General features: G+C 33.5%; 1 protein-coding gene across 2 annotated transcripts in view; it reads left to right on the top strand.

The window, feature by feature from the left end:
- The window catches only part of LOC136034477 (dedicator of cytokinesis protein 3-like), a 386,199-nt gene that overhangs the window by 29,241 nt on the left and 344,670 nt on the right, over positions 1–12,288 (top strand). For both annotated transcript variants that reach the window (XM_065715690.1, XM_065715689.1), the window contains exon 5: positions 4,530–4,623. In XM_065715690.1, coding sequence (XP_065571762.1) covers positions 4,530–4,623 — 94 coding nt within the window. The remainder of the gene's footprint in view (positions 1–4,529; positions 4,624–12,288) is intronic.

Below are 12,288 nucleotides of genomic sequence, written 5' to 3' on the forward strand. Positions count from 1 at the left end.
TGTTGGCTAATTATTTTTAAGATCATGAAAATTTTTGATTCTGGATCATGATATTATGTAGTTTTATTCTTTGAATTATTTTTGTCAGTATTCTTGGTACCCGTTCTCATTTTCCATGTCACTCCTTATATTTTACTGTAATCTTTTGTTGTTCTCTCACATCCTCGTAAACGATGCTTTTAGTGCACTACCGTTTTAATATGTTCGGAGAGTGGATAGATAGATTGTGGTTACTTACTTATTTGAAAATAAGCTTAATATATGTCATTAACGGGCGAAGTAAAAAAAAAAACACTAAAAACTAATGAAAAATTTAGTAAAAGATGTTTGAGTATTTCTGCTTCACGTTTGGAAACATATATATATATATATATATATATATATATATATATATATATATATATATATATATATATATATATATATATATATATATATATATATATATATATATATATATAGGCAGACCGCCGTTCTACCCAGGCAACGCCACCTGCCTGGGTAGGGAATTGGGTAGCCAAAACCCTATAGGCAAATGTGTATTCTCCTGATGAGTCCTTGTGTTGGGTTGTTGCCTCTGAATTATTTGTCTTTTTTATTGTTTTTATTATTTGGTAAATGACGATTTATACTTACTTACGACACGACTGCCTGTCCCTGGATTAATCTTTATGGTTGATTGTGTATGGCTATGCTGTTTGACCTATGTAATTGGATGGATGAGTAGAATTAAGGCCTCATTCAAGTACTGATCTATATTAATTACTAAAGTAGGAAAACAGTCTTCCTTTCTCCTTCTGTCTTTCTTCTTATTTTTTTTATTTTTTTTGTATGGTGTATGTTTATTTCTGTGTTTGTGCTGTTGCATTGCTGATTTCTTTTTTTCATTATATCTATATATATAAAAATAAGTTGTCTGTGGATCTGTGGATCTGTGGATCAGGTGACGTCATGTTTGTCCGCATATGACGTCTGAATTATTTCACACTAATACAAAAGAAGAAAAAAACTAAAAAAGGTAAAAACTACAAAAAAAAACTAAAAAGAAAAAAAACTAAAAAAGCTAAAAAACTAAAGAAAACTAAAAAAAGGTTAAAATCTAATAACTAAAAAAAAACTGAAAAAAAATAAAAAAAGGCAAAAACTACAAAAAAAATAAAAACTAATAAAAAAACTAAAAAAGCTAAAAAACTAAAAAAACTAAAAAAAACTAAAAAAAGGTAAAAAACTAAAAAAAACTAAAAACTAAAAAAGAAAAAAACTAAAAAAAAGGAAAAACTGAAAAATAAAAGAGAAAAAGAAAACTAAAAAAATATGAATAAATATATATAAAAATAAGTTGTTTGTGGGTTATGTCTGTCTGTCTGTCTGTCGAGTGACGTCGTGTTTGTCCGCATATGACGTCTGAATTATTTCACACTAATACAAAAGAAGAAAAAAAACTAAAAAAGGTAAAAACTACAAAAAAAACTAAAAAGAAAAAAAACTAAAAAAGCTAAAAAACTAAAAAAAAACTAAAAAAAGGTAAAAAACTAAAAACTAAAAAAACTGAAAAAACTAAAAAAAGGCAAAAACTAAAAAAAAACTAAAAACTAATAAAAAAACTAAAAAAGCTAAAAAACTAAAAAAACTAAAAAACTAAAAAAAGGTAAAAAACAAAAAAAAACTAAAAACTAAAAAAGAAAAAACTAAAAAAAAGGAAAAAACTGAAAAATAAGAGAAAAAGAAAACTAAAAAAATATTAATAAATATAAAAAAAAATCTAAAAATCTAAATAAACTAAAAAAGAAAAAAAGAAAAAAGGAAAAAAATAAAGGAGAAAAACAAAACTAAAAAACGAATGTATATACAGACCGGGACACCGGGATACAAATGACGACCGGGACACAGGGAATATAAATGACGACCGGGAAACAGGGACACAACTACAATGGGGACGCCGGGGGGCACATGGGGATATAAATGACGACCGGGACACCGGGACGCAAGGAATATAAATGACACCCGGGACACTCAAAGAGAAATCACAGACTGGAACACCGGGACACAAATGACGACCGGGACACAGGGAATATAAATGACGACCAGGACACAGGGACATAACTACAAAGGGGACGCCGGGGTGCACAGGGGGATATATAAATGACGATGGCGACTCAGGGAATGGTCGATTAGCAATCACCATCAACAAAGCTCAAGGGCAATCATTAGAATCATGAGGTATAGATCTGAATACGGATTGTTTTCCCATGGACCATTATATGTTGCATGTTCAAGAGTCGGTAAACCTGACAATCTATTTATATGCACAGACAATGGGACAGCAAAGAATGTTGTATATTCGCAAGTTTTACGTAGTTAAAAACATATATATATATATATATATATATATATATATATATATATATATATATATATATATATATATATATATATATATATATATATATATATATATATATATATATATATATATATATATATATATATATATATATATATATATATATCTATATTCACAGGTGGGACATAGGGACACAACTACAATGGCGCGTAACTAATATGGCGCGTAACGACTTACGCGCGCGGGGGGGCTTGGGGGGGCGCGAAGCGCCCCCACCAACTGGGTGTTGGGGTGGCGCGAAGCGCCACCCCAACAGCTAGTATATATATATATATATATATATATATATATATATATATATATATATATATATATATATATATATATATATTGAGAAACAAACCAAAGATCTATCAGTTAAAACATTCAAGAAAGTAATGTAAAGGGTTGAAAAACACCATGTACAAAAAAAAGAAAAGAACTCGCATTTGAAAAAATCGTGGTTTGATACAACGGTGTATGAACAAAAATTGATCCATTTAGCTGACCATGTTTTAGCTTATTGTCTCTCCTATTTCTGTTCATTCCTCTGTTCCTTCCCCTCATAATATTTTCATAACTTCCATTTTTGATTCATATGTGTGGAGATAAATATATGCAGAAATCTTTAAAATTGTCTTTTATTTAAAGGCAAAGACAAAAGTGATATTTTTGTGTGTTTTTTTGGTGAAAAATACTACTTTTCAAGAAACTTATCCATGGCGTTCTGCAAAAAGGGCCTAAGTCCATTTCCCCCCGAAAATGAGTGTTCCAAAACGGCATATGTCCCTTGTCTTCAAAGTAACGAATAATTCAGTGATTTTGACGTCCCCTACGAATTCCGATCGAAACATTAACCAGGAATCAGTCTTTAAAAATTAAAGTTTCTTAAATTTGGATTTTCGAAAAAAAATTTCATTATGTCTTTTCATTTTTATTTTGCTATCCTGTAGAATTAGGCAAAGTGTACTTAAGTCCTTTTGCAAAAAGCCACAGAAATTACATTACTGTGGTCATAGGTAGCCAAAGAAAAATCTTATTTTCTCCTGAAGTGTTATGTAAAAACTCAGTGTCTTTCTTGTGCTTAATGGCACTGGTGTATCGAGGGAGGTAGCGGAGGGACCCTGGGCCCCCAAAATCTTTTCCGGCGCCCTCATTCCATGTTTTTTCTGTTTTCTCCCTTTTAAAATAAATTCATCAATTTGGTCAATTTTTGGCGCCCTTGTCACATTGCCCCCCCCCCTCCAAGATTTTGTTTATTGACGCGCATGGCATATTACCCCCCCCCCATCGCAAAATTTTGCTCTAGATAGGCCTTCCTCAATTGAAAAAGTTCTTCCCTGATGTGTTTCCTATAAATAATTAAAGACTTGTCAATGATTGACAGTAAATGAGGCAACCATACTTGTCCACAAGCACCATTGACTGATCTCGCCCAGGGTTGCCAACTTTTTAGTCTCTGTATGTGAGCGTCTAAAAATGTGTCATTTTTAGCTAAAATATGTGCATCTTGAAATATCAAAAACTAGAAGTTTTTTTTTACCAGTTGTATTATTGACTAAAAGATGGTTTATAAACCTCTTTCAAACGACCGGTTAGCATCAAACATAATAAAATGATCCATATAAAATATTTAAACCAAAAGACCTATTGTGAAAACACGAAACTCATATAAACGTGTAAATCCCTTACTTTGAATAAAATCCTTTACTTGCGACATCTCTGACAAAACCTGCATCCTCAAAAACAACAAAATACTGCGAAAAAGCACTACTTTGACAAACATCTTTTTTTTTACCGAAATATAAAACCAACTGGGAAATGTTTCTTTTTATGTCATAAATTTTATTGTCATAAACTTTGTCACTTTTGCCCTTTTATGTTATTGTGTACTGGCACATGGGAATGTGTTCTTTTGACATAAAATGTATCCAGTTGACAACCCTAATCTCATCTACGGGAGTTGTCATTAGTCCAGCCTCCTTCCTTCTTGTATATACGAAACTGACAAGTGGATAACCCCTTGCTAGTCTATCTATGTAGCGCTGTTTTTCGCATGTGTGTGTCTCTTGCGAAGGAGTGGACGTTTTATTATTTTGATTTGTAATGTAAATTAGGTTTATGATAATGAGATTTGTCCTTATAGGGAGCGTGTGAATCTTCAAGAGGCCGACCCCTTAGCGACAGAAATGACCTCTGTGTTACGCGAATGGGGTGATATATGGAAACGGCTTTTTATGGTAAGTCCGGCGTTGAATCCACTATTATTTGCTATTGTTAAAGTACTTACATTTCTAATTATCTTCACGGTCTCTTAAGCGTTAAAGAAGGAACGTTGATAGATTGAAGCCCATTTCGAATCATGTCATGGTATTTTTCTTATGATTTGGATAACATTTTTTTTTTTGAAATTTAAATGCGGAATACTTCATTGTGTTCTTTGGTTATTTGTTCATTTAGACCAGGGACGTTGTATTAGCTGACGTTTTATAAGCAGGGTGAGAGGGTATTGGGGATTCAAACAGATAGACACAAAACGATATCTAGATATCCAAGTACGTCTGTAGATATAAAAACATTTTTATTGTAAATAAAATGAAAAAATGAAATATGTAAAATTGGTTAAGCTTTTACTCATTATTACATATTTATTATTTTATTTCTGAACAGAAAGGGTGATTTCTGAACAGAAAGAAATGACATGAATACATAAATGAAAATAAAAACGAAAAGAAAAAAGAACTGCTTTGTAATATAAATATATGACTGGAAGAGGCAAAGGAGAGTGGTAAGATCAAATTGAGAAACAGAAGGCATAGTCTAAATGACATGAATACATAAATGAAAATAAAAAAGAAAAGAAAAAAGAACTGCTGTGTGTGTAGTCAGGGTTTAAAAATATATGAAGGGAAGGGGCAAAGGAGTGTGGTAAGATCAAATTGAGAAACAGAAGGCATAGTCTAAATGACATGAATACATAAATAAAAATAAAAAGAAAAGAAAAAAGAACTGCTGTGTGTTTAGTCAGGGTTTAAAAATATATGAACGGAAGAGGCAACGGAGAGTGGTAAGATCAAATTGAGAAGCAGAAGGCGTAGTCTAAATGACATGAATACATAAATGAAAATAAAAAAGAAAAGAAAAAAGAACTGCTGTGTGTGTAGTCAGGGTTTAAAAATATATGAAGGGAAGAGGCAAAGGAGTGTGGTAAGATCAAATTGAGAAACAGAAGGCATAGTCTAAATGACATGAATACATAAATAAAAATAAAAAGAAAAGAAAAAAGAACTGCTGTGTGTGTAGTCAGGGTTTAAAAATATATGAAGGGAAGAGGCAACGGAGAGTGGTAAGATCAAATTGAGAAGCAGAAGGCATAGTCTAAATGACATGAATACATAAATGAAAATAAAAAAGAACTGCTGTGTGTGTAGTCAGGGTTTTAAACAAAAATATATCTTTGCCATTTCTTAAAGTAAGAAACGCCCTATAAGAGATGCACTTTTTCAGGAAGTTAGTTGTTTGATATATGAAACTAAAAAAAGAAGTCGGAAGTCCTTTAAAATGCTACGGAAGTTTAGAGAACAGTTTTCCGGCTTATTATCATTTTCAAAAGACAAAGAGTTTTGTAAATATTTGATCTATTATGCAAATTCTTTTGTATTTGGTCCCTATTGTTACTTGTTCGATTTATTGCTCCATTTAGACACACGAGGAAAAATTCCTAGATCCCTGTTAGCAATGGCGTATCCAGGATTTGTGTTTGGAGTATTTGTTATCGGGGCGGGGGGGGGAGGATAATAAAAAAATCTTCTAAAAAATGTGTCAAAATCCGTTTGTATGTATTTTTGTTTCGATTTTACGAGTCGGGACAAAATTATGAGGGAGAGGCTCAAAACAGGTAACCCCATCTGGACATGGCCCTACCTCTTATTTCAAGTATGTTTTGTCACATGACGAGTTTCCAATTGGACGTTTTATAACTTTTATGGGAATGGGTTGCCACATGAGGAAAAAATGATGCACAACTACCTTAGAAGTGAGTGCAAAATAGATTTTAGCAGGGCCAAGTGTCGAAGCCAGTCATTTGGCAATATTTCCGGAAAATGCATGGCTATGAATAACTAATTTGTGAAGATTAAAATACCAAGGACAGTGAAAAGGAAATACCATTGTTTGAACTGGATAAGACCCAGTGGGTTTTTCAACAGAAGATAAGGAGCAACATATCGTGAGAAAAGTTCTAGTACCCTTTTTAAGTGACCAAAAAGATTGGAGGTTAACTAGGCCCCCTCCCCGCCCCCTTTTCCCAAAAATTTTGAGATAGCAATTATGTTCATCATAGTTGAAAGGCCCGATAACTATGCCTTTGGATGTAATATGACCCCCCACCCCACGGTCCCAGTGGAAAGGTCTCTAAGCTATAGATTTCGCGAGTATTTACGTATAGTATTTGTTATTGGGAATTATGTATACATTTTTGTATGGGGGATGAATTTTTATGTGTCTTGCAATCTCTCTTCCGTCTCAATTTTACGCGTTTAGTTGTTAAGGATAATTGCCAGGAATGAATTTTCACCGAGATTGAATTGTCTAGAGAATATATCCGTTGGGAGGGGATTTCTCCGTGGAGGTGGGGCCAGATTTCCTGGCATTATTTAAAAAATACCAGAAATTAAGTAAAAAAAAACATATTTTCTCAACTGAAAGTAAGGAGCAACATTAAAACTTAAAACTCACAGAAATTATTACGTATATAAAAGGGATGGTCCCCTCCTCAAAACCTCGCTCTTTACGCTAAAGTTTCAGTTTAGTCCCAATTCCTTAAGAATGACTCCTGAAACACAAGGGTCGTTTAATTAGAACAATAATAAGCTTTTTAAAAGTACTGAAAAACTTTAGCGTAAAGAGCGAGGTGTTGAGTGGGGGACAATCCCCTTCATATAAGTAATAATTTCTGTTCGTTTTAAGTTTTAATTTTGCTCCTTACTTTCTGATGAAGAAACTCGTTTTTTTTTTTAATTTAATAAAAAAAGAAACGGGGGCAAAAAATGAGCAAAAACTAAGCTAAACACGTCTGGCATACAACAGCTTAAGAAGAGGTAGGTTTACTTTGAAGATGTTGCTGTCTCTGAGAATTAACATGTTGTTATTGTTTGTATTTTTACGTGTGAAAACCTTTAAAAAATTTAATTACATAGTTTTGTTTATTTATTTTCATGGATAAAAGTGGCAACACTGATGAAAACTTGGTGGCTGAGCTTCCTTGAGACAGTAACGCAAAGGCTCAGTTAATGTTGTTTATATATACGTATATATATATTTTTTTATTGTATACCTATTAATTGTATGGTTTCTATGTTGGTTTGTTTTATGGTCAAGGGGATACCAAACTTGGCTGATATTGAATTGAAGGCCACAGACATAAGCTCAGTGTATGTGGCTCGGGTGTCATTTTAAACGTGGCTGCCTTAAATGATATTCATCGCCACTGTTTTCTTCGACTGGATTGGTGACTTTGATGACGAAAACTGGGTCTAATTCTTTTATTTTCTTCACAGCAAGGACGTTTTTGTTGCACATATACAGCATTAATAGCTAACCCTGTGTTCTAAGAATGGGAGACAGAGATTGGCTACCTTGAAATCTCTTGTCTTTTTCAAGCTGATTATGCTTTTGAAACGTTGTATTTACATTGAACTGCCTCTTCACGTGAACGCCTGCTTCACACCACCTGGCGTACATCTCAAAACATCACATGTACCGCGCAGCTCCGTCGCCACTCTTGGCACGTGCCACCCGACTTAAGTGATTTCTGGAAGTAGGTGCTCCCTTGGCCTTCTCCATCCAAAATATAATTCCATCATCAATCCCTCTGGAAGCGTTGTGTACTTATAATTAAATGAGATTGAAATTCACATCATGAGCAGGTTGGTCCAACCAGAGGAATTACCACTATTGGCAAAATCCCATTTAAAAATGAAACCCCTATAAAACAATCCAATAACACTGTTATCATTTTATGTATGCAGAAACCTTTATGACAATATATCAACTCAATGGCAATTCATTATTGAGCTGCCCCTTTCATGCATTTAAACATTCTCACATTGGGGTGAGAAGGTCAGGTACAAATCCATCTTTTTCGAATGAAGAAAAGACACGACAATTTCAAGCGATTCATTTTCTATAAGGAGATATTCACTCTTCCGCCGAATGTCCTTCAAGCTGCAACTATTCCAAAGTAAGGACGTGGGATATGAAATTTCATTTCAAAGAGAAAAGTCTCACATTCCATCAAGCACAGAGCTAGACATAAAAATAGTTTTCAGGAAAGCACAGAGGCTAATTTGGCCTTTCGAAGGTTTTTAGGTGGTGGTATTCGTACTATTAATTGTGGTAATTTATCTGTGTAATTGACTTGATTATTTATTTAAATTTATTGTTCGGTTGGGTTGTCATTTACTCTTTCATAGTAGTATTTCTGGTCGTTGTAGGTTTTAATATGGCTCTTTACTTTAAAAAAAAAAATTCAATTAAATTAAATACAAGTTAAGAGCAACAATGAAACTTAAACGGTGCGTAAAATACCTTAATGGAAAGAGGTTTTTGCCCCTTCCCTTAGCCCCCTTCACGTAGCATCTAAGAGGCTGTTACACTGGAAACAACCCATTTTTGATATTATCGTCGAGAACATGAAAATACTTATGTTTTTTAATCTATAAAATGTATGGAGCTACCGATTGGGCATCCGTTGTGTTGTGGGATGTTTTTCGTAAAGCGCAATCAACCACTAGAGCATTATGAGCGTGATGCTGATTGGGTAAACAGTTATATTCCAACTCTGGGTAATATTTTCTTTGTTATAAGTTTTAACGTTGCTCTTTACTTATGTTTGAAAAAAATGGTATTTATAATTTTAATTTCTGTTCGATTTTTAATATTTTTATGGAATTTTTTCTCACATAAAAGAAAAGGGTTGGCCAATTTCTTAAAGTTCACCCTTTTTATCTTTTTTGCATTTAAATTGGCTGAACTGTCATCTTGACTATTTAGCGGTTAACTGACCAAGGGCGTATCCAGGATTTTTGTTCCAGTGGGTTATTTCGTTGGTGGGGGGGGGGGGTTAAAAAAAACTTTATAATGCGCATCCAAAATAAGTTTATGTGCATTTCTTCTACTTTTTTAAAGGTAGGACCCTCTCCTTCTCCCTCATAAAAGAAACTTTACTTAAAAGGGTACCAGTCTGTTTGCCAGTACACACTCGAGAATTTGGATGTGTAAAATTATACAGTAGCCGGTTTTATAATGTTTGTGTAAAGAGGCAATTAGCTTCGGCTCAGTGGAAAACTACATTGTAGCTATGTTTTAATAAATGTTTAGTTTGTATTTTAGTCAGGTTAGGTTATATTTTGGATGCAGCCATGCTATACTCAACCCCCAACTTCCCCCCTAATGTGCAAATACCCAGCACGAATTATATATCGTATCTATCTCCCTAGTGTCTAAGTTGTTTCAATCCGGTACTTCTAGATCCAAATCCTCTTGTGTGTACTGGCTAACAGATAAGTACCCTCAAAAGTTCCAACTTGAAAGAAAAACGATACACATATCTTGGCTTGGTTTCCATTATGTAATTTGAAATAATTTTATTTCATGGGGCAGTCCACGCAGAATAAATTGATTGCTTGGTAGTCCCCTGCTTAGTTCATGATTTTTGGGTTTTTTCGTCTTTTTTATGTGGATTATTGTATTTTATTATTATTAATGTTTTTCTTTTTTTGCTTAACTTCTTTCTCTTTTGTGTTGAGTTTCTAAATGTGTGAATATATTATGTTGAAGATGTTCTTGTTTTTAAGCATTTGCTTCATTTTTGTTTCTCCACTGTATTTTTTTTCTGGCCATAGAGCCGTTTATAGGGAGTTTATGTTGAAGTGTTTTTTCGTTGATAGAATAGATTGTTTGATTGATTGATCTATCAGGTGATAACCAAGAACATACTGACGCTTCATAACTTCAGGTTAAGTTCATGTATTTTCGAAGATTCCTCAGCAATTGATTTTATAACAGTAAGCGACTGTTGTCAGATACTGATTGGTTGGAAGTTACCGATGCTACCAATTTTATTAAGTAGGATGGTTGCGGTAATATGTGCAACTTAGAGGAGAGCAAACCTCGGCCCATAGTAACCGAAGATAGGAAAACGTGTTTTCAAAGAAAATGCCTAGCGCGACAAATTATAACGGATTTTGAAATGATAGCTATAATTGAGGTTAAACTGAGGTAAATTCGGAATTATGATTTTTTCAAATTCCAAAAAATAGCTTAAACCCCTTTGAAAATGGTGGCAGTTAGAAATAAAAAGTGCACCGTCGTAATCACTATGACCAAAAACTTTAACCGAAGGCCATCGTTTGTAGTGATTGCTGTCCATAAGAACTTAAGTAAAAAAAAAAAACTTATTTTCAAATGAACCAACACCTTGTTTTCAAATAGATTAACACCAACACCAACATTCAAATGAACCTAGAGAAGGTTCAGAATGTTCAATGAACATGCAAATATAGCCTAGAGAAGAGCGTGTTGGTTCATTTGAATGTTGCTGTTGGTGCTAATACATTTGAAAACAAGGTGTTGGTTCATTTGAAAATAAGTTGTTTTTTTTTACTTGAGTTCCTATGGACAGCAACCACTACAAACGATGGCCTTCAGTTAAAGTTTTTGGGCATGGTGATTACGATGGTGCACTTTTTATTTCTAACTGCCTCCATTTTCAAAGGGGGTCAAGTCATTTTTTTGTAATTTGAAAAAATCATAATTCCAAATTTACCTCAGTTTAACCTCAATTATAGCTATCATTTCAAAATCCGTTATAATTTGTCACTTTCTTTGAAAACACGTTTTCCTATCTTCGGTTACTATGGGCCGAGGGTTGCTCTTCTCTAGGATGCAAATATTACCGCAACCATCCTACTTAATAAAATTGGTAGCATCGGTAAATTCCAACCAATCAGTATCTGACAACAGTCGCTTACTGTTATAAAAGCAATTGCTGAGGAATCTTTGAAAATACAAGAACTTAATTTGAAGTTATGAAGCGTCAATAGGTTCTTGATTATCACCCGATATATCAATCAATCAATCAATTTATTCAATCAATAAACTCACAACAAAAACATTTTAATATAACCTCTCCGCAAGGGTCTATGGTCAGGAAAAAAAAAACGGTGGAGAAACCAAAAATGAAACGAACACATAAAAAACAAACCTTCAACATAATACATTCACACATTTTATAGACCCAAGACAAAAGAGAAAAAAATAAACAAAAAAAAGAAAAACATTAATAATAATAACATAAAAGATCCACATAAAAAAAAAGAAGAAAAAACCCAAAAACCACAAACTAAACAAGGGACTACGAGGCAATCAATTAAACAATCAATTTATTCCGCGTGTACTACACCATGAAATAAAATTATTTCAAATTACATAATGGAAGAGGTCCAATTTTCTGAAAAGTTATTAAAAGAGATAAAACCTTGAAACCAAGCCAAGATATGTGTATCGTATTTCTTTCAAGTTGGAACTTTTGAGGGTACTTATTTGTAAGCCAGTATACACTAGAGAATTTGGATCTACAAGTACGGGGTTGAAACAACTGAGACACTAGGGAGATAGATAGGATATATGTATACTTTCGGCTGTATGTTCACCCATTAGGGGGGGGGATTGGGGGTTAAGTGCAGCGGGACTGCATGCAAAAAACAACCTAACTAAAACACTAACTAAACATTTATTAAAACATAGCTGCAATGTATTTTCCACTGAGCCGAAGCTAATTGTCTCCGTATAAAACAAACGTAATATACAAACAGCAAAAAACCGGTTATTGTCTGATTTTATAG

The sequence above is a fragment of the Artemia franciscana genome, chromosome 13 (assembly GCF_032884065.1).
Source record: "Artemia franciscana chromosome 13, ASM3288406v1, whole genome shotgun sequence".
Taxonomy (NCBI): Eukaryota; Metazoa; Arthropoda; class Branchiopoda; order Anostraca; family Artemiidae; genus Artemia; species Artemia franciscana.